This window comes from Akanthomyces muscarius, chromosome 2 (genome assembly GCF_028009165.1).
Source record: "Akanthomyces muscarius strain Ve6 chromosome 2, whole genome shotgun sequence".
NCBI lineage: Eukaryota > Fungi > Ascomycota > Sordariomycetes > Hypocreales > Cordycipitaceae > Akanthomyces > Akanthomyces muscarius.
The window spans coordinates 2,981,907-3,002,095 of NC_079242.1; the positions used below are offsets into that span (position 1 = coordinate 2,981,907).

General features: G+C 55.8%; 8 protein-coding genes across 8 annotated transcripts; 4 read left to right on the forward strand and 4 right to left on the reverse strand.

Annotated features, from left to right (window-relative positions):
* Window positions 1–3,595: 3,595 nt before the first annotated feature.
* Window positions 3,596–4,864, reverse strand: LMH87_004113 (uncharacterized protein; the record flags this gene model as incomplete). The annotated part of the gene is made up of 1 exon (XM_056195284.1): window positions 3,596–4,864. One exon carries the CDS (start codon window positions 4,862–4,864, stop codon window positions 3,596–3,598), a length of 1,269 nt encoding a protein of 422 aa, XP_056048928.1.
* Window positions 4,865–6,223: 1,359 nt separating this feature from the next.
* Window positions 6,224–7,434, forward strand: LMH87_004114 (uncharacterized protein; the record flags this gene model as incomplete). The annotated part of the gene is made up of 2 exons (XM_056195285.1): window positions 6,224–6,981; window positions 7,044–7,434. The coding sequence occupies 2 exons, from the start codon at window positions 6,224–6,226 to the stop codon at window positions 7,432–7,434; spliced, it is 1,149 nt and encodes a 382-aa protein (XP_056048929.1).
* A 448-nt stretch (window positions 7,435–7,882) lies between these two features.
* Window positions 7,883–9,622, reverse strand: LMH87_004115 (uncharacterized protein; the record flags this gene model as incomplete). Its single annotated transcript, XM_056195286.1, has 2 exons — window positions 7,883–9,217; window positions 9,500–9,622. The coding sequence occupies 2 exons, from the start codon at window positions 9,620–9,622 to the stop codon at window positions 7,883–7,885; spliced, it is 1,458 nt and encodes a 485-aa protein (XP_056048930.1).
* A 1,395-nt stretch (window positions 9,623–11,017) lies between these two features.
* LMH87_004116 (uncharacterized protein) lies at window positions 11,018–12,520 on the forward strand (the record flags this gene model as incomplete). The annotated part of the gene is made up of 1 exon (XM_056195287.1): window positions 11,018–12,520. The coding sequence occupies one exon, from the start codon at window positions 11,018–11,020 to the stop codon at window positions 12,518–12,520; it is 1,503 nt and encodes a 500-aa protein (XP_056048931.1).
* A 321-nt stretch (window positions 12,521–12,841) lies between these two features.
* LMH87_004117 (uncharacterized protein) lies at window positions 12,842–13,569 on the forward strand (the record flags this gene model as incomplete). The annotated part of the gene is made up of 3 exons (XM_056195288.1): window positions 12,842–12,884; window positions 12,957–13,059; window positions 13,125–13,569. 3 exons carry the CDS (start codon window positions 12,842–12,844, stop codon window positions 13,567–13,569), a joined length of 591 nt encoding a protein of 196 aa, XP_056048932.1.
* A 942-nt stretch (window positions 13,570–14,511) lies between these two features.
* On the reverse strand, window positions 14,512–16,670 carry LMH87_004118 (uncharacterized protein; the record flags this gene model as incomplete). Its single annotated transcript, XM_056195290.1, has 3 exons — window positions 14,512–14,803; window positions 14,864–16,025; window positions 16,088–16,670. The coding sequence occupies 3 exons, from the start codon at window positions 16,668–16,670 to the stop codon at window positions 14,512–14,514; spliced, it is 2,037 nt and encodes a 678-aa protein (XP_056048933.1).
* A 539-nt stretch (window positions 16,671–17,209) lies between these two features.
* Window positions 17,210–17,767, forward strand: LMH87_004119 (uncharacterized protein; the record flags this gene model as incomplete). Its single annotated transcript, XM_056195291.1, has 4 exons — window positions 17,210–17,442; window positions 17,497–17,536; window positions 17,587–17,613; window positions 17,675–17,767. The coding sequence occupies 4 exons, from the start codon at window positions 17,210–17,212 to the stop codon at window positions 17,765–17,767; spliced, it is 393 nt and encodes a 130-aa protein (XP_056048934.1).
* Window positions 17,768–18,227: 460 nt separating this feature from the next.
* LMH87_004120 (uncharacterized protein) lies at window positions 18,228–18,870 on the reverse strand (the record flags this gene model as incomplete). The annotated part of the gene is made up of 2 exons (XM_056195292.1): window positions 18,228–18,646; window positions 18,702–18,870. The coding sequence occupies 2 exons, from the start codon at window positions 18,868–18,870 to the stop codon at window positions 18,228–18,230; spliced, it is 588 nt and encodes a 195-aa protein (XP_056048935.1).
* Between the last annotated feature and the right edge of the window lie 1,319 nt (window positions 18,871–20,189).

Genomic DNA, 20,189 nt, shown 5'->3' on the forward strand with positions numbered 1-20,189 from the left:
GCGATCGGGCGGAGAGGAGGGAGAGAATGAGGAGGTGCTTTCAGCGGTGGTGGCGGGTGACCCGTGGGCGAAGACGCTGCCCAAAAAGCAGCGCAAGGGCTCTGGCGTCGAGCAAGGCCAAAGGAGAGGAGGGTGAGAAGAAAAAGCCAATGTCGACAACGGCCCTGGAATGCTGTGGCAGTTGCGATATGGTGATTCAAATGGCAGCAGATGGCGAAAGGAAAAAAGAGAAGCTGTAGCGGTCGCGAGGTCGGGTTCCACGTTCTCGAAGGCTTGGGGCGACAAGACGCTGCGGCGGCGGCCCTGCTGTCGACTCGGTCGGTAGGCACCTACTGGTAGGTAGGAACAGGCAAAGCGGTAGGCGTGAGCGGGCGGATGGTGGGCGACACTGTGCGAGGGAAGTTGTGGGGGTGGAACAGTGGGAGAGGTGGCTCAAGTGGCTACCGCTGTGAGAATTCGGGATTACAGGCTGTACCCTAGAGTGCTTAGCTGCCCAGCTAGCTGCATTTTTAGCAGGAGGATCGTTGGTCAAGCGGGTCGTTTTTTTTTTTTTTTCCTTCTCTACTTTGGTTGCTTTATCATCTTGCCAGGCTGCCGGTTTTCCAATCTATCCCCGTCTCTTGTCCTGGTTGGTCAGGCGGAGCTGTCCAGCCGAACGGCGAACGCGCAGCAAACGGGCTGAGCAGCGGCGTCGATATGGTCGGCGATTACCAGGCAGCATGCCTGCCGCGGCTGATGGCGAAAACGCCAGTGTTCCAAAGAAATTTGCACCCCAAAGACATGTCGAACACATTACATATGATGAATAATGCAACAGGCACGCTCAGGAGCAACGCCGACGCCAGCTGCTCACACGGCCGCCTTGTGGCTGCCAGCTGCGCCCACAATCAGTCGCCGCACAATACGAACAAAATCGATCGACTGCCGCTAATGAAAAAAAAAAAAGGGCCAACCAAAGCGACAGCGCCGGCAGGGTCTGGTGGATCAATTTCACACCGGCCAGGCCGCTCCGACCATCACATGAGCCAACCAGGAGATAGGCTTGAAGAAAAGTACAGTGCCTCTCAGCCTGGCGCACGGTGAGAGCCGCTAACAATACGAGATTTCGGGAGGAGGCCCAGGCACACACCAGATGAGTGGCGGGCGGTTAAGTGAGGTGAGGTGATGTGGTGAGTGCGTAGCTATTTCATCCACCAGTCGCCTGAGACGCCGCCTGAGAAAAGAAACGGCCTCTAATAAAAGCTTAGCGCGTAGATATTGTAATATTTAGTCTTGTTGGTCTTTATCTCATTTAATTTTAATTTTTATTTAATTTGAGTTTTGGCAAGACGGACGCGCCGACGAGAAAAACATACAAACGCCTGCCTATACCTAGGTAGGTACTGGAGAAGGGGGGCAGAGAGCAGCACGCCACAACCTGACAAGACGTTGGAAAGGGGCGCCTCCAACACGCGAGGCCCAAGCCAGCAGCCAGCAGCGCCCGTTGCGAAATGGACACTGTCGCTGCAAGTCTGGGGCACGCAACGCCGTAGCGCCACCCAGAGAGAGAGCGTTATCTTTGGCGTGAAAAAAAAGACGGCCAAAGAAAAAGAAAAGTGACAGAATCCCCCAAGGGTCTTACTTTGAAACAGCCGGGATATTTATGCGGTAAGCACTTTTTTTTTTTGATTAATATCTAGCACCTCTTGTTATTATAATTCGCGAGTCACGATCATTCGACAGCAAATCAAGGTACGGATTAGTGTCGGCTGTATCCCACACAATGCCGAAATCCAAAGAAGAACATGCCACTTTTTTTTTTAGCGGCCAACAAGGCCCAAAGAGTCTAGTTACAGCACACTCGAGGTACCTTGGGCCGGCTCGGATCTAGCACTCTCTGCCGCAAATGTGATTACCTAGGTAGCGGTACGGAGCATCCATAGGTACTGGTACACGTTCCCCCAACTCCCCAACTCCCCAACCCCCCAAGGCCCAAGGCCCAAGGCCCAAGGCGCAAACGGGCGCAAACACCCTGGTCGGCAGCGCGCACATTGGCCCGCGGGGAACTGAACCCCTGGGGCTCGTCATCTCAGCCCATCACGCTCCTCTCTTATTTATTAATCCCCGGCTTTCAGCATCGCTTTGCCGTCATCTCGGCGCCTTCCAGTCACTGGTACTCCCCCCCCCGTCAATCCTCCCGTCAACCCTCTCCTTTCCCGACTTCTCTCCTCGTCTCCGTCACTCGTCCCTCCGCCGCTCCGCCCACATCATCCCTCAAATTGTGGGGGTTTGGACCCCCAAAATGCTCGCCCAGCCCAGGAGGACCCGCTTGCACTACGTCACTGGCAGGGGGGCTCGAGTAAACACTCGCACGGACAACCAGCCGAGGTGAGGTGACAAGGGGGAGACGTACAGATCTTTTTTCCCAAAACTACCAGTAGTCGAATAATCATTTCTGTCGCAGTATTGTCCTGGTCGTTGGTTTTCGTCTTGCTCATTGGGGATTAGCGGAGAGGAGACTGCTCCCCCTCCTGCAGATCCAATATCCTCTATTGCCGGGGCGCCAGTTGACTGGCACCTGGCACTTGGCAACTGCAAATCCGGAGCTGATAAATGTCGAGGCGGCCGGGGACTGTAAAACACAATCGGTCCCTTTAATATCCTGCACTTAACAAGGACATGGCATGATGCTGATTCATAATCCCAGAGCTTCAGAGCAGCTGCAATCCGTGGCGTGACTGTCTTGCCGCGTAATCGCTGCACACAACACGGATGTTGCCGTAGACGCAGCCTTGTACAACGGGATGGAAACTCCCATTCAACATGCTGGATTAATCATCAGCGACGAGGGCCCATCTTCGTTCTTTTAGAATTGGAGGACTTGCTGCATGTCCCTCCCCACTGCTCACCCTGAAGAGGCTCATCATACCTGTTCCCAGCCTACATCGTCCAAGGCTGAGTTTATGAGCGTTGCGCAGCGGCCGCACAATCGAAAGAATTGATCAAGAAAATACGTCTTGAACCCGTTTATGCCACTTTCAGTTGCTTCACGTGTCTGTTATAACTGCTTACAATTTTTCGATGCCTGAATACCGTTGACCCGACCTTCGACGGTGTTGACCACGACTTTTCCACACAAGTACCCTAACATAAACATCTCGAAAGCTTGGAAAATCCAAGTTCTGATATGCGTGCTGGACTCATCAATGTAAGAAACAGATACTTCCCTCTCTTGTACAACTGCCACGAGACAGCGCAGCCTGATCGAACCGGTTTTGGTAATTGCCAACTGTAACGAAGCATGTCAGTGATGGCATTAGTATGTGAAGCGGAAACAGTGTGTAAAATATACTACGAAAGACAGACTTGAAGAGTAGGAAACCATCAGAAGTCGGAGATCACAGATCGTCTCTCCATGCAGCTTGAAGAGAGGCAGAGGGCGGAGGCACATACGTTCATACTGCAAGCTCTTTTCTCCTGCAGCTCTTGATAGCTAGATGAGAGGATGCGTTGCATACAAGAACCTATGATCGGACAAACCTGGTATATTGCCACTTAACTACTTGAGATTTCGTTTCTGCAGCCTTGAGGCTTAATTACCAACCCTCCTTCTTTGCTATTTCGTGCTCATCAGCTTGTGAGCTTGATGCTCATCGCCAGCTCTCCTTCTCTGGTATTTCGTGCTTCTCTTTGCCCCGTACGCGGCCTCTGCACGCTCCAACTCATCCAGCTTAGTCTGATCCTCCTCGTCGCCGTCCTCGTCACTACACACCGGATCGACGCGAGGCTCACGCAGCCGCAATGGATCGCGCGGCCGCACCAGCTTGGCCGCCCCGACGACTGCCCTTGTCTCCTCCTCTGCCGCCACAACGACGGCCGCTTCTCCTTTTGCCCCGAGGCCGTGGGCCAGCCACCGACCATCTTTCGTCGTGTTCAGATGGCAGTGCAGATACGTCTGGCCCTCGCGCGCCCTGTTCCACGCCTCGAAGCCGACAAAGTACAGCATGGCGCTGCTGATGCGCGACGGCCAGTCCACGGCCGGAAGATGGCACGCCTCGCGCAAGACGTCGGCCGCGGCCAGAACGCGCACGCAGCGCTCCGCGTGCGGCCGCAAGTCGGTCGCTGAGCGCAGTCCTCCCGCCTTCGGGCCGCCACCGGGTCGCTTCCTGAGCGCCTCGACGAAACGCTCTGGCGGCTGCAAGCCTGACAGCAGCTCGCCATACGGCAACCAGCTTGTATACTTGGCCTTTTCCGCGAACAGCTCGTCCGGAAACGTGCCGACAATGATCGCAAAGAAGAAGATGAGGAGCGCCTCGTCCACCAGCGTGCCCCAGCCGCCGCACGGCTCCGTCGACCACCGCCACCGGCCTCGCTTATGCTTGCTGGTATCCGCCGCCTCCTTCATGGCCACGCCGCGCATCTGGGACACGCGCACCAAGGCCGCCGTCTGCTCGTGCTCCAGCAGCGCCTTGCCGACGTACGCCAGGTCGACCAGGTCCTTGCCGGGCCACCAATCGCCGCGCTGGACACGAGGGGACAGCGCCGGGGCCTGCAGCTGATCCAGCGGGCACATGAGAGGCGGCTCGTCCAGTACCGAGTCTGGGAAGAGCTTGTCGTCGCGAGGCGGGAACGACGCATCCAGTCTTTGCCGTTCGGCGGCGGCCAGGTTTCGTATGTGAAGAGCGAGCTGGGCAGAGAATTGCAGCATGTCCGGCGCCCATTCGGTCCGAGAAACCCTGGGCGCCAAGAGTAGAAGCTCCTTGTCCTTTGCTGCCCAGCTCTGGTAGGCTCTTTTGAACCATTGATCGTGCCTTGCGGTATCGGTTGCAGTGACGTGGAAGTTGTGCCGCAAGAGCGACTGAAGTGTTGCTATAATGTCGTCCATTGCAGCGCAGTTGCTCTTTTGATCATGATATTGTTTTATTTGACAAAGACTTGTTTGGAAATGGTGCGCTAGCCTTCAAGTCTTATAGTGTGAGTGGAAAGGCTGACTAGTGACTCACAGCGAGAATGATCGCTTTCCCTGGGGTGGCTGAGCGCCTGCTGCGAGAGGATGTGCCGTTTTCTGTTGACATATTTGTTTATCGAACAGCTAAAAATAAGCCACTGATTGATAAAATCATACTTTTCCGCACGACCAGCCGTTAGGAAGCGGCGGCTTTAGTAGCCGCGAGGCTGTAGCAGTCTGGGCGAAGAAGGTGATGTCAGCAAAGCGTTGACGGTGGCGCCATTCAGAACAGCTGCATATTTAATGAGCTATTCAGCCTCTGCAGAGAGAGCCGAGGAACGATGCAGTGTTGTATCTTTATTATGCGACTGCATATCTAGGTACGTAGTTGCGCAGCCTCTTCTATTCGATAGGGCTGACACTAACACGACTGTAAGTGGTCGCGCGGCATAACACAAGCCAGCTATTACAAGGACATTATTTGAAACAATTTCTTCTTGATTCCTTTTTCGCATTTGAACGCACTACTAGATTTCCGGACTTGCCTTTTTGGAACGCCTTGATGAAGCGTTACACGAATCATCGCTGCTGGGAAAGCACAGCTCAGAGGCGCAGCACTCACAAGCATGCCTGCTTTATTAGCGGCTCTGTCGCCACTGTACATAGGTAGTTGGTAGTCAAGGACGTCAAGCGTCGACGCCTGCGACTGGTCGCCTCGCACCCGGTTACAGGTGATCCAGATCCACGTCATCTATTTTTCTGCGCGGTGCGGCGCGGCGCATCCACAGACCCCTTGGCTTTGGCCCTCCGGAACAAAAAGTCAAAACGCGACTGATGCCGTTTCATCTTACCATTCATAATCAACGCAACTTCTAAATATTTCATCCTTTTAATCGTTCACATTCAATTCTGCCTCTACAAATCTGGCTATCCCTTTTGTCAGCCTCAAAAGTGACGTCGCGCGCCGGACCCCGGATAGACCCTCTCTTCCTACTTGGCCTCAGCTCCCCTCGCCGCCCGAGATATCCGACGACAACCTCGTCAGCAAAAGCTCCCCTGCAACGGCTCCCACGCAACGATACCACAAAACCGGACCCCGACCATACAACATACAGAATCTCTTCTCCGTCATGGCTAGATAGAGCATCGCGCGCCTCTGACATTCTCCACCAACACCACACATCCCTTTAGCCGACACCTTTGTCGCCGGGCTCCTCGGGCCCCCTTGTCGCATAAGCGACCACGCACCACCACCCTCGACGCACCCGCAACAACACACACGCACAGCTCTACACCATGCCGAGCAGCCCGTCGACGCATCTGCGTCCCTCATCGACCGCCTCCTCGCCCTCTCCCTCGCCGACCGATGCCGCGCCACGCTGGTCCCGACACGACTCCTCGGGGCGGCTGTCCCGCGGGCACATCCGCCGCCGCAGCAGCCACAACCTCTCCCCCTCCTCCTCGTCCTCCTACCTCGCGCAGGCGCAGTCGCTCGTCAAGCAGGCCGTCGACTGGGGCCTGAGCGTCCTCGCCTGGTACCTGCGGCTGCCGCCCCTCCAGCAGGTGCTGCTCGGCCTGGCGGGCCTCGTGCTCGGCGTGCTGGGCCTCCTCGCGCTCATCTACACGCAGGCCTTCTTCGACTGGCTCGGCCCCGTCGCCGAGAAGTGGCGCGAGCTCCCCGGCGGCTGGCTCATCAACTTTGCCATGATATTCGTCACGTCCTTCCCGCCCGTCATCGGCTACGCGACCGCCACCACCGTCGCCGGCTTCGTCTGGGGCTTCCCCTGGGGCTGGCCCATTGCCGCCGCCGCCTGCACCCTCGGCAGCCTCGGCGCCTTTGTCGCCAGCCGCACCGTCCTCGGCACCTTTGTCGAGCGCATGGTCGGCAAGGACCCGCGCTTCATGGCCCTCGCCCAGGTCATGCGCCGCGAGGGCATCCTCTACCTCACCGCGATCCGCTTCTGCCCGCTGCCGTTTAGCCTGAGCAACGGCTTCCTCGCCACCATTCCCAGCATCACGCCGCTCGCATTTACCATTTCCACCGCCCTGTCGAGGTAAAGCATTGTCCCTTCCACCCTCGCTGGAAACTACCATGCTAACTGGAGTACCTGAACAGTGTTAAGCTCCTCGTCCACGTCTTCATCGGGAGCCGCCTCGCCGTGCTCTTCGAAAAGGGCTCCCAAATGACCACCCGCGACAAGATCATCAACTGGACCGGCATGGGCCTCAGCGGCCTCGTCGGCCTCGCCGTCGGCTTCGTCATATACCGGCGCACCATGGAGCGCGCCGCCGACATTGCGCGCGAGCAGGCCATGGACGGCACCGACGCCGAGCGCGGCGAGGCCGGCGGCTACGTCGACTCCGAGACCACCCTCCTCGATCCCGAGGACGCCGCCGCCATCATGTCCGACGACGACCTCTCTATGTGGGAGGCCGACGGCGGCAACTACTCCGACGAGGAGAGCGACGGCAACAGGTCCAAGTCTCCGGGTCTGAAGATGCACTAACTGGCCTTGACAGCTGGGCAAAGGCGAAGAAAAAAACGAGCAAGTCTACATGGAGAATGCGGAGGCGGATTAGGAATACAACCCTGTACGAAGCTACATAGGCGGAATCATGGGTTGCGCGTTTTGTATATGAGCGATGCGAGAGCCCTTTGTTGCTATAGAACACATAGATTTCATTCAGCAGTATTTGACTGAGCACTGGCTTTTACAGACTTTGCCGTTATGAGCGTCACGTAAAAGGTATATCAAGTTCAAAACGCTGGCATTATATAATAAAGCTAGGCAGACCGCCCCGCGCATAGAAATTGTGGTAATAATACACCGGTAAATATGTCATTGTGTCATCGTGAAATACCCAAACGCCGCCGCTCATGAGAAGAAAACAAGATGAAAAAGTTAGCGACAAATATGAGAGTCAAAGAAACATTGCTCTCAGGCAGAAATACAATCAAGCACGACGCTGATACTGATTCATAAACTGCAGAGCCTGATCCATGGGATACCCGATAAAGACCGGCCCTGTAAAGACCATTTGGGGTCGGTCAGATTTGCCTCGGATGGCATCTGGCGCCACAAATACTGGCTGGTGTTGTTGCACGCCTGGCGCAGGCGTAGGACGTGCCGCATCGTCACGGAAGGGTGTAAACGGCGGAGGTCCCTGCAGACCAGGCCCGTCCTTTTGCGGAGGCTTAGGAGTCTCTTCGCCACGACCGCCAGCGAGTGATGCAAACTTGGTGTGGTCAAAGGGACACTTCTTGGGGCCATCCGCGGCGGGCACGGCCGGAGGATGATGCGGTGTAGGCATTTTCAGCGGAGCAGCCGGCGGCGACAAGAGGTTGAAGTCACGGTCGTCTGACTCGTACACGGGAACCGATATGCCCCAGGGCCTGCTCGGGGATTCACCGACTCTGACCTCCTTGAGCGGCCTGTCAAAGTGGCTCTGGCGCTCCTCGTCATCGTCAGGTAAAGCTTCATCATCGTCTGGGTGCGAGGAAGTGTTGACAGCATTTGCCCAGTTCTCAACCCGACGATTCGAAGCGCCGTCTCCATCGCTGGCGCCTGGCTGCTGTTCCGCATCTTCAGGAAGCATGGACTGATGCAGCTGTCCTAGATCCTCAATCATGCTCGCGATGTTGCCATACTTGGAGTCAAGCTTGCGGACTTCTTGCTCATTTCGACCGTACCGTCTTAGACACACTTCGTGGCTGCGGGGGAGCTCATGCTTGTGCATTTCCACATATTGGGCTACCTCTTCGGGACTGTGCTTGTTGAGGTACCGAATGGGACATTTGCTGGGAGCCGACGTCCCATTGCCCGTAGCAGCATGGGAAGATTCCGTCCCGTCAGCCAAGGCAGCGCAAATCGGGTCCGAGGGGTCATAGTGGGTGCTGCCCGCATCCTGCGCCGATTGGCTACCATTCACATCCTCAACAGGCTTCTGAAAAGGACACTGCAAAGCACTCCTTTTGCCTTGCACCGTGAAATCTTGCTCCAGCGCTGTTGACATTGACGAGACGTCGTCGTTTGAATCATGAGAGAACGTGCCTTTGCTGGAAACCGTGGTTTTGCTCGCGTCTCCAAGTGACGCAGCAAGTCGACTGGCAGCACGGCGTCCGTCACGAATGACGAGAGCGAGATGATGTTGCGAGGGTTGCGTTGTTCGTTGAGGTAGCGGAACGGGCGATGTGTTGTCCACAGAGGTGTGCGGAGGGAGCTGTAGCTTAGACAGTGTATCGGCTATCTCAGGTGCGGCGGGCGCATATTTGTCGGCGAGGTATTGAAACTGGGCCAGAGTTAGCAACGTAGGTCGAAAACAAGGCGTGATTGCACGCAGAAGAGAAGACAATTAAGTTTGTTTGTGGACAATCAGACGTTAAATATATGTCAGTCCTCCGCACAGGCTGATTCAAGGCTTGTGCTCATGATCTAGAGCTAAGATAACTCATCATTTTGTCCGTGGACACTTGCCCGGGGTCTGTAAAAGCAGTATTTGCTGCTTCGTTTTGGCAAAGGGGGCTTCAACGAGGCAAAGATTTGAAAATCTAGCGCAAGGAAAAAAACACACCTGTTCGTGGGCAAAGCGCAGTTTGTGTTCCAAAACTGTCTTGCGGTCGGCCAGAGTCTGCACCTCGTCGGCGAGCGCGTTGAACGACTCGGCCAGCGTCTGGGAGAGCTCGACGTAGGCCATGGGCTGCGGTTGCATGTCGAAAGCCGGAGCTTAGGGCTCGGGGAGCGAGATGGGAGATGCACAAGCAGTACGCAGTATTGTGAGGATGCGGCTGGTGATGGGTGGTGATGTCAGGTCAGAGGAGCGAGGTTGAGACACGGGCTAGCTGGAAGACAAATGCAGGTTGGGCGCCTGAAGGGGTGGCGGAATCACCGTGATTCGTCAGCAGACCGTGCCGTCGGAGATCGGGATAGCTCCGCGACAACCACTCATGAATTTGTAAAAGTGAGAATGAAATTCATGGCTGTAATATACAAAGATCCAAACCTGAGGTAGGATCCGAGGATATTCGAAGCAGAAGCGGGAAGAAAGCGATTGAAAGAGTAGTTGGATGCAAGAATAAGTTCAAACCGCACTGTAAAGAAAATTTATGCAGATTGCGGGTGCTGGTTGCTGGTTGCTGGGGCCAGTTTCTGCCAGCCGTCAGCGCCTTGCAGGGTACACGCCTGCGAGTGGGGCATTTTGCACTCCAGGCCTTACCTAGTTGAACCTCACCTCAGATACTTGGACTTCATGGTGTGCATGGCTCACAAGAGATGGTAGCAGGTGATGGATCATATAAGTGAAAGGTGAGTGAGTTCTGACGGCTCTGTGCTGCGTAGACTCACTCATTTCAATGAAAGACGAGGCCTCCTTGCACAGAAGTCTGGTTGCCACGAAGCAGTCAATACGTGAGAAGAGGGATGATAAAATGAAACAAGATAGAAGCTTGATAGAAGGATCACCAATTCGTTTCTCAACAGAGTACAAAGCTGCCTACCTATCTTGCGGCCAGCACCTTGTGGCTTGTGAACCGGCTGCTGCCACGCCGCCCTGCCACCTGCATCTCGCTATCCACACCCTGGAGCCATTTCGGCTGGCAGCATGCAGGGACTTACTTGTACAGATTACATACGTCAACGTTCCACTACCGAACATTTCACAATAATTTTTTTTTAATGCTGACAAGGCCACTACAAACCCATCTATGGGCATTGAGACTCGTGCCGGCCACTTCAGAGTCCCCAGCTGGCGGCTCACAGTCGCCTACCCCACCACCCCTCCCTCAACTGCCATTTGGGGCATCTGCCAAACAATTGCCGATACGTAATGCGCGGCCACCATTCTTGTATTTCTTGTATTAATACGTAAAAAGACGTCGGTATCGGCCCACACCTTGTGCACCGCAACAGAATCGTTCCAAGCTGACAATTCTTACCGGCAACTGTCTCGTTTCGCAAATCACCCGGCTGGGCTATCCGAGTCGCGGGGTGCAGCTCCGACAGTGTCATCCCAAACCCCCACCATCCCGCAAACGCAGGCCGCCTTCTTTCTTCCTTACCACGTCGTCTCTTTTGCGAAAACTTGGCGCACTGCATGAGAAACCATCCTGCGCACCGCCTAGACGACACCAGTCCCAGAATCTCCTACAGCATTTCGATTCGCACCAGCCCTCTGCCCACAATGGCTGCCGCCATCCCCGCCAAGCTGCCCATCCCGTCGGCCAAGCAGCTCAGCAGCCGCACCTTTCATGTGCCCGGCAAGCTGACACAGACCGAGCTATGGTTCGAGGTGCCGCTCGACTATGCCAACCCGGCCGCCGGTACAATCAAGCTCTTTGCTCGCCTCGCCACCAGACGCGAGTCGCCGCTTGCCGCTCCCGACGGGCCACCTGCACCTAAGCCTTACATTGTCTACCTTCAGGGCGGCCCGGGCTTTGGCTGCTCGCCCCCCAGTGCTGCACCCATGACGGAGCACCTTTTGAACCGAGGATACCAGGTGCTCTATCTCGACCACCGCGGCGTCGGCCTGAGCACGCCCGTCTCGCTCGCCATGCTGCAAAAGGTGTCTACCGACGCCGACGGCCAGGCCGACTACCTCCGCCTGATGCGCCAGGACAACACGGTCCGCGATCTCGAGGCTGTCCGCCAGTGCTTGCACGAGGGTCTGACCGGCGAAAAGGCCAAATGGTCCATCATTGGTCAGTCATACGGCGGTTTCGTCAGCCTGTCGTATCTGTCCATGCATCCCGAGGGCCTGCGAGAGGCCTATCTCACTGGTGGCCTGGCCCCCATTGGGCGCCCTGTCGATGAGGTTTATAAAACCACATTTGCGCATGCAGCTTCGCGTAACAAGGCCTACTACCGAAAATTCCCTGAGGACGTGGAGCGCGTCAAGAAGATTGCCGCCTACATCGAGAGCAAGGGCGGTGTCACGCTGCCTGGTGGGGGTACCTTGACTGTGTCTCGCCTCATGACCATTGGCATCTCCTTTGGTACACATGATGGCTTTGACACCGTCCATAACGCAATTCTCGAGCTGGATGCTTCTCTGGAGAGCTTTGGCTTCTTCTCGCGCTCCTCGCTTACCACCATTGAGAACTGGAGCGCATTTGACAACAACATCATTTACGCCATCCTTCACGAGGCCATCTACTGCGACGGCCCCGGTTCCGTGTCCAACTGGTCTGCCCAGCGTGTTGGCGAGTCCTTTGAGAGCTTCTCCTGGCTTCGTCCCGGTGCCAAGGTCTCCCAGAGCACCGAGCCCCTCTTCTTCTCTGGCGAGATGATCTTCCGCGACCACTTCGAGACCTACCCCGAGCTGTCTGCGCTGCGCGAAACTGCCAAGAAGCTGGCGACTGCTAGCGACTGGCCAGCTCTGTACGACCAGGAGCAGCTGCGCAAGAACGAAGTGCCTTTATACGCTGTTTCTTATGTCGACGACATGTTTGTCGACTTTGGCTACGCCACGGCCACGGCCCACCTCGTCAAGGGCTCCAAGTTCTTTGCCACCAACGCTCTGTACCATAATGGCATTCGTGCGGGTGCCGAGGAGGTATTCAAGCAGCTATTCAACCTGCGGGACGACACGATTGATTAAATGAAAAGAATGCATATACCAAATAGAAGGGCGGCGCAAAACCCAATACTGTAGAATGTTGGAGTCGACAAAAGTACATAGATTTTGGACCGAGCAAGAAAGTCATTTGACCATTAGAGCCGAAATCCAGATGATAAGCTGAATGGCAACAATGCGTTAAAAATGAGACCAAATTTCTTTTGTATGAGTTGAACTTTGGTTTAGCCTTGGTGATACCTCTGGTGCCACTCGACGGCGCTCCACTGTTGTAAGCCTGCGACCGTCCGACCTCGCCAACTTTCAACCTCACACCATCACCAGCCGCCGGCACGAGCGTCAACCATGGCGCCCATCGACAACAAAATAGACCACGATGCCGTTGAGCGTACGTCGAAGCAGCCTTGCCCCCCCCCCCTCCCCCCCCCCCTCAGGCGCCCCGCTGACCGTCCTCCCACAGAGCAGCTCAAGGACATTATCCAGGACCTGTACCAGATCATGGTGCAGGTCTCCACGTACGACTCGATGGGCCGTCCCAGCAAAGACGTCCTGTCCAACGAAGTGTAAGCCAACTCTTTTTTTCTCTGTGCTCAACACGGGTTCCAACTCTGACGGAAAATGTATGCAGGAAAACACTGTCCCGCTCCCTCCAGACGCTGCACACGACCGCCTCGCCGCCCAACCTGCTGCCCTCGGTGCCGCCCGAGCTGCTCGAGTACGTCGAAAACGGGCGCAACCCCGACATCTACACGCGCGAGTTTGTCGAGCTCGTCCGCCGCGGCAACCAGCTCATGAGCGGCAAGATGCAGGCCTTTGGGTCCTTTCGCGACGTGCTCGCCCACAACATGACCACGGCCATGCCCGAGCTGCGCGACGACGTCGCCCGCGTCATCGAGGCCACGGGCGGCACCCGCGCCGCCGCCGCCACGGCCAACGGAACCACTGCTGCTGCTGCTGCGGCGGCGGCGGCGGCGACGCCCACGGCCAACACGACACCGGCGGCAGCGGCGAGCAACGGTGCTGGGGCTGCGGCTCCTGGAGGAGGGGACGCGGCGCCGCCGGCTTCGGGCTAGTTGCCCAAGACGCGGCGCGGCAGCAAACGCAGACGACGGGTCGTACGTGGTGGTTGAGAATTGATTTCCGACAAATGGCGGCTGGAACCTGGTCTCAAAAGGGATCGACTGCTTGATTTACAACGGCGTTTACGGTTAGGGCAATACCCCCTTAGCACAGTGTCACACAGAAGCTAGACAGAACTGGATAATAATACGAGAAACATGAAACGGAAACACGTTGCTCTCAGCATACGTTACTACACTGAATTAGGCCGGGACGCGCGTTGAATTAATGCTTTGCATTGGCTTAAGTGAGAAGAATCTTCTTCTCGACTGTCTATATGAAAACGACCTTCTTCTGCTCTGTGAATAAAAGGGTGTATATGTCATTTGTCTTTGTTTTTGAATGTGAAAAGAAAATCTCAAAACGCCGTGACAATGATGATTTTTGTGTGATGCACCGTCTCTTTCATACCTTTAGCCCTCCCATCTGTACTTCCAACATGTAAACAAAGACATAAAGGAAAGAAAAACGAAAAAAGAAGTATGCCGGACAATGCAGCGTTCGTATGAAAAGCCTTTCCAATACCTGCGAGGCTGCCGAGAGTCCGGCTTCTCCCATCATTCGGTATCGACTTGATCGTACGTCAAGGGCCACCCAACATACTTCATCCACACATAGACAAACGCAGAGGCGACAAGGCCGGCGGCGACAAGCTGCGGAGGCAGCAGCACCAGCGCGGCAACAACCATGATACCACCAGTTCGAATCCTGTCAACCATGTTCTCGTTGGCACGTCGTCGCTGCGGCTGAGAGGCGTTGGCAAACTTGTCTTCGGTTCCTCGTGCACGAGTGTCGTCGCTGGCTTGTGGCTCTTCATCGTGCAGGGCATCATCGTCATCGTCTTCCTCTCCCCACTCTTCATAATCTTCGCTATAGTCACCGTCGGCCGCCTTTTGTCAAAAGTGAAAGCCGTTAGCGCCGCCACCAGGGAAGCCTTGTGGACGACCACCGCCTCCGCTGCTGAAGTTGAAGCTGGCACCGCCTGGGAAACCTCCACCACCGCCAGGGAACCCACGTTGGCCGCCGGGGAAGCCACCACCGCCACCGAAGCCACCCTGCTGGCCCATCATACTGAAGAGGATCTCGGGGTCGATGCCTCCCATGCCTCCCATGCCTCCACCCATGCCGCCTCCAAACATGTCAGAGGGGTCCAGAAGATCGTCGCCGTTGTCGTAACTTGCTCGCTTCCTTCAAAACATGTTAGTGTGCTGCTAAAACTGCCATCAAATTGTACGCAGAGCTACTTACTGTGGGTCGCTCAGAGTCTCGTAAGCTTCCTGCATATCCTTGAACTTAGCCTCGGCTTGCTCATCGCCAGGGTTCTTGTCAGGGTGTAGCTTGACAGCCATCTTGCGATAGGCCTTCTTGATATCGTCAGGGCCGGCATCTTTCTCAAGGCCCATAATCTTGTAGTAATCCTTGCGCTGGCTCTTTTTGAGCTCTAGTTCAGCCTTGCGAACCTCTTTGGGAAGAGTACGGTCCTCAGGGTCCTCTTGCTGAAGGGCTTTCCACTCCTTGACGGCATCTTCCCACTTGCCGGAGAGACCAAGTGCGTTGGCCTTGGTCTTTCGTGCCTTGAAGTAGGTAGGGTCGAGGGAATGAGCGCGCTCAGCATCCTTGATAGCCTCATCGTACTGCTTCAGCTTAATGCGGCACTGAGCACGGTTTTGTAGCAGCTTGGCATTGATTCCGCGGTTCGAGGGATCCACTTCAAGGGCTTCGGTGTACTTGGCAATGGCGTTCTCGAGACGGCCGGCCTTAAATTCGACGTTGCCCTCCTCCTTCATGCGGTCTAGCTTCTGGACAATGCGTAGCCACTTGATGGCGTCCTTGTAGTCAGGATCGCAGCTGACGGCACCACGGAAGGATTGTATGGCCTTGTCGTTTTCGCCTTGGTAGTAGAGAACACGTCCTCGGAGGACAAGAGCCTCTGGGTCCTGGCTGTTCTGTCGCAGCAGGGACATGACAATATTCTGTGCCTCGCCGAGTGAGTTTTCGTGGCCCATCTTTAGGTAGGCCTCACCGCGCATGAGCTGCCACTTGCGCGGCTTGCTGACGTTAGGTCCGAGGCCACGCTCGGCCTGATCCAGCGCATAGAGGACCATGGACATGGCAGTGCCACGCTCTAGAGACTCCTTGGCCGAGCTGATGTGATGTAACATCTCCTTGGCTTGAGCAACGTCCTTGGCTGAAGGGGCAGGCTCAATTCTGCCGAATGTGATCATGGCCTCTTCAGGACGACCAAGACCAGTGAAAATGCGGGCGAGACGGAGGAGGATCTTGGGGTTCTGGGGATCCAAGTCGGCCGCGCGGGAGCAGTCGTCCAAGGCGGCGACATACTGTCCGTTGGACATGAAGGCAGCAGCACGGTTGCTGAGGAATGTCGCGGAGTCGGGAACGAGAATGACAGCTGTTGAATGGTCAGTAAGATGTGTCAAGGAATGTCGACATTTGCGCTCAAAGTGGTCTCACCTCTGCTGTACTGCTCAATGGCCTGGGCATAGCTTTTCTCTTTGAAAAATTTGTTACCAAGGGCTTTGCAAGTCTCAGCCTCCTCTAGCGGCGAGGAAGTTGGGCTAGGAGGGTTCGACTTGTGCGGCGGGGGAGCGGGAGGCTCATCGGTGCCATTGCCATTCTGGATAGGCACGGAGAAATTTGTCTGGGCGGAAGGGTTTGGTGGGGGAGTCGAGGGACCATTCAAGGGCTCGCGGTCAATATCCATGGCACTCATGGTGCTATATGAGCGGGCAGAGAAGCGCTTACGCTCCTCTGGTGGAAGATTGAGGGGATGGGTATCGGGGTCGAGTTTGCTGCGCCGCGAAGAGGTGCTCAAGTCCGAGGCCTGCCTCGAATGGCGAAAGTTGCGCGGCGACGACTTTACGTCGCGGGGCGGTTGCTCGGAGCGGGACGGTTTTTTGGGAGAGCGCGAGGACGACTTGGTCGGTGATGGGGGCTCGGGACTGGAACGGTAGGCGTTCTGAAGGTCTTCCAAACTTGGTGAGGAAGAGTGCTTGTTGGACGCCGGTTTCTTACTGCCTCCAAAGAGCTTCTTCATCTGGGGCCGGTTCGGTTATGGAATTGACAGGCGTGGGCTAAAGGCGGCGTCCCGCAATAGCGATAAATCGGATACTAAACTTTTTCGTCGCAGCAAACGGGCATCCGAAGCTTAACGGGGGAGTGGGTAGCGCAGCGGACGTTCGCTGGAGCTGGCGCACACTTTTTTGCCCCTTTGGCGGAAAGAGTGTGTGTGGGCTGGCGAATCGCGCGCGGCGAGCGCACCAAGCCGGTAGTAAAGTAGCTTTGGTACCAGCGCGAGCGGGAGGCGTGTGGCTCCAAGTTCTTCTCGATAGAGCGATGCTAGGCGTGCGGTCGAAAAAAAAGAAGCTTTGGGGCGGCGGATAGGTATGAATAGCGTAGAGGCGATTCGTGGATGTCGCAAAAAACAGGCTCTGCTGTAAGCTGTCGATGGTAGGGCCGCACAGCTCGTGACGAGGCGACGGAAACCGGATTTTGTCAGTGAAGAAAGCAAGCTATCTGGCTATTGGCAAGATGAAAATGGTAGAGAGAGAAGAAAACGGGAAGACACAGGACGAAATGCAAAGTGAGAAAGCTGCCTCGCTGTACCAGGTTCCAGTCACGCCAGAAATTGGTGAGCTCTACCAGGTGCCGGCGCCCTGTAAGTCGGTGCCACATTCTCCTGTCGAGGTGGCCCTTCAGTGGCTCTACAGTGGTTCTCGAGTGCGCTACGGGGCTCGGGAGCCGGCCCGCTGGGCTGCCGTGGCTGCTGTGGGTGTTGTGCGTAAGGGGCCTCTTCAGCGCTTTGCAGGGTACGTGTCGCCTGCGGCCCAGTGAAACATGCGCTAACCAACCCGCCTAATTAGACCTTGCTGGTTGAGAATACAGGCGCTTGCAGCGAGCCCAGTGGGTGGGAGCACTGCAGCCAACCAGTGATACAGCGACACGGAAAACAGGGTGGTTGGTCTGCATTGGGCCTGCATGTGAGTGTCATTGAATGCCCAACTCAGCCGTATTTGATTCATTTGCTCACTTGCAAATCAGCCGCAAATTTCCTCGGCCGGCTATTTCTTGCTGCTACCTATCTGGGCGCCTGTTGCCCTGCCATCTCTTGTAATTACAGTTGAACCCCTATAAATTGGATCCAGTATGGTTCACTTGCAGGACCTGGTACAGATGCTCCATGCATTTAACCGAGTGCTTTCAATAATGCGGGCGGTCTTCTAGAAGGTTCAGTGGGGCCGTTACCGGTGCTGGGCCTCGGGGCGCCGCTACGTCACCGGCCGCGCCGGCGTGCAGGGAATGGTCCACTCACAAGATGGGCAACAAGGCACCTAGCGGCAGGCGATCCCCATGCTGCGATGACACTGCCTACTGCATTGTAGTTACATAGAACTGACGCAACATGGTCCAAGACATACACAAGCACACGATCCCAATCATTAGATACTGCACTAGGCTCTTGAATTTATTTTAACTATAATAAGGCAGCAACCTCAAAAGCCGCGCAGGACACCCTTGTCGTCTTTTGGTCCCCCTAGGTAGCAAGTATACATACAATATCATTCCATCGTTCTCCATTCATTACGTGCGTCAACTATGTCGCCGCATTGCTGCTGGCTGCTGCCTCCCCAGATGTACTCGCTCCCGCGATAGAGTTGACAAAGTCATTATATCTAAACACGTCACCGCGCTTCGCCCCCAGCTGTGCATTCATATTTCTGTTGAAGGCGCGACGGCCAGTGAATCCGCTGACAGCAGAGTCTACGTCAGCTGCGGTGAGAGGCCTCACGCCAGGCTCCGGGGCTGTATTCACAAGCGCGTCCCGCAGCTCCGCCCAGTCAATCTGGCCGCTATCGTCGTCGTCAAAGGCTGAAAAGGCAGAGAGGAGCTCAGTGCTATCTGACAGGGCTGCAAGAATTTCAGCTAGTGAATTCAAAAATGCCGCCAGGGTAATTGTTTGTGCTTTAGATGGTGGGAAGAATCGGCCGACATCTGAGTGACCGGAGGGAAGTCCTAGCGTAACAGTTAGTGGGAGCCGACCAATCATGCGGTTGAGAAGGTTACGAACCAAGCTGCTGCAGCATCTCGGCTACGTCCTCTCTGTTGATAACTCCATCACAATCGCGATCGAGGATCTGGAAGCTGTCGCGCAGCGTGCGGACCTGCGCAGGCTGCAGCTGTGATAGGGCGTTACCGTGGCCCATGGCCTGGGCTACTCCGGTGCGAGGTGTAGCCATGTTGGATCCTGCTCGGTGTTGAGATGATGACTGCAGTCGTGGCGTCCAGCTGCCTTGCGCGTTTGTCGGCGTGCCTGGCTGTGACAATTGACCTACTCCTCCGCTTAGGGGCCTAGACTTGGTTGGGGATCCTGTTGGCGTCGAGAAACGCAGGGGCGACGGCGACGAAGGCGACTCTGCGCGGCGAAAAGGCGAGTTTCGTGTGGGCGAAGAAGGGTATCCCAGAGGGGCGGCTTTGTATGGAGAAGATGCAGACTTGGAAGAGTTAGCAGGAAGCGTGACAGTGCAGCCGCAAGGCTCGTGGACTCAGTACCATTGTGTGTGCTGCGCTGATCTGATCGCGCTGGTTGGCCAGCGAACATGTGCAAGCAGGCACTAATTGAGACTGTTGGTCAGCCGAAAACTGGAGCTTTCGTACGCAAAGGGAACAGAGAGAATAGCTGGAATGAAGATGTGCGCTGGCGTCCGGGTTAGATGTGGGTTGTGCACGAAATTCAGAGACTGGAAGAAAAGTCGTCTCAGAACAAACAAAGGGCGTGGGGTAGCGAGGCTGCCAAAGTAAACAAATGAGCCACCAGACAACGGCAGCCTCGCCACAGAGGTCGGCCAGTGGGGACACGCGTGGCTAAAGTGTGGCGCATCCTCAAACGTCTGCACCCTTGCCATGAAGTGCAATACGGGTTTCACAAGCGATGGCAATACGGAGTAAACTAAAAGGCAAAAGGAGAAATGAAACCAACTGCGGCTGCTCATAACTGAATAGTGTAGCCTCTCCGGCTGCTACGAGTGAGGTTGAATGGATGCCCAAGTCTTCGTGCCATGAGGGTAGAGGCACCCACAATCCGCGCCTTTCACTGTGGCTCATCAACAGCCCTTGCACTGGTAACTGTCGAACAGAGACAACCCTGGGTAACGGCAGCACGAGCATTTGATTTTCACTGGTGATAGCAAATTGCTGCAATTCTGGGCAGTAGGATGAGAAATCGCCAGTCATGATTGCCTTCCTCTCCGTAGCGAATAGAAGTGCAGCTAGGCTCAGCCACAAGCCACCTTCAGGGACCTCCAGGGGCTGTCCTCTTAGGGACTTGCCGTTATTTTTCATGAGCCGCCCTCGTATCACCCGGGGCCGACCTCTCTGGCAACGCGGCTGAGAATTGTCCAATTATCATCCATCGCCATACAGTGTCGATCTTCAGGTTCAAACGAACTGGCTGCTCGCCAACTTAATCTACTACCATTTGATTGGCATCACCGAGGCGGGGTCACTCCTGCGTAGCGCAATTCGCTCCTCCAACGAATGGCCACCAACGGCCCATCTC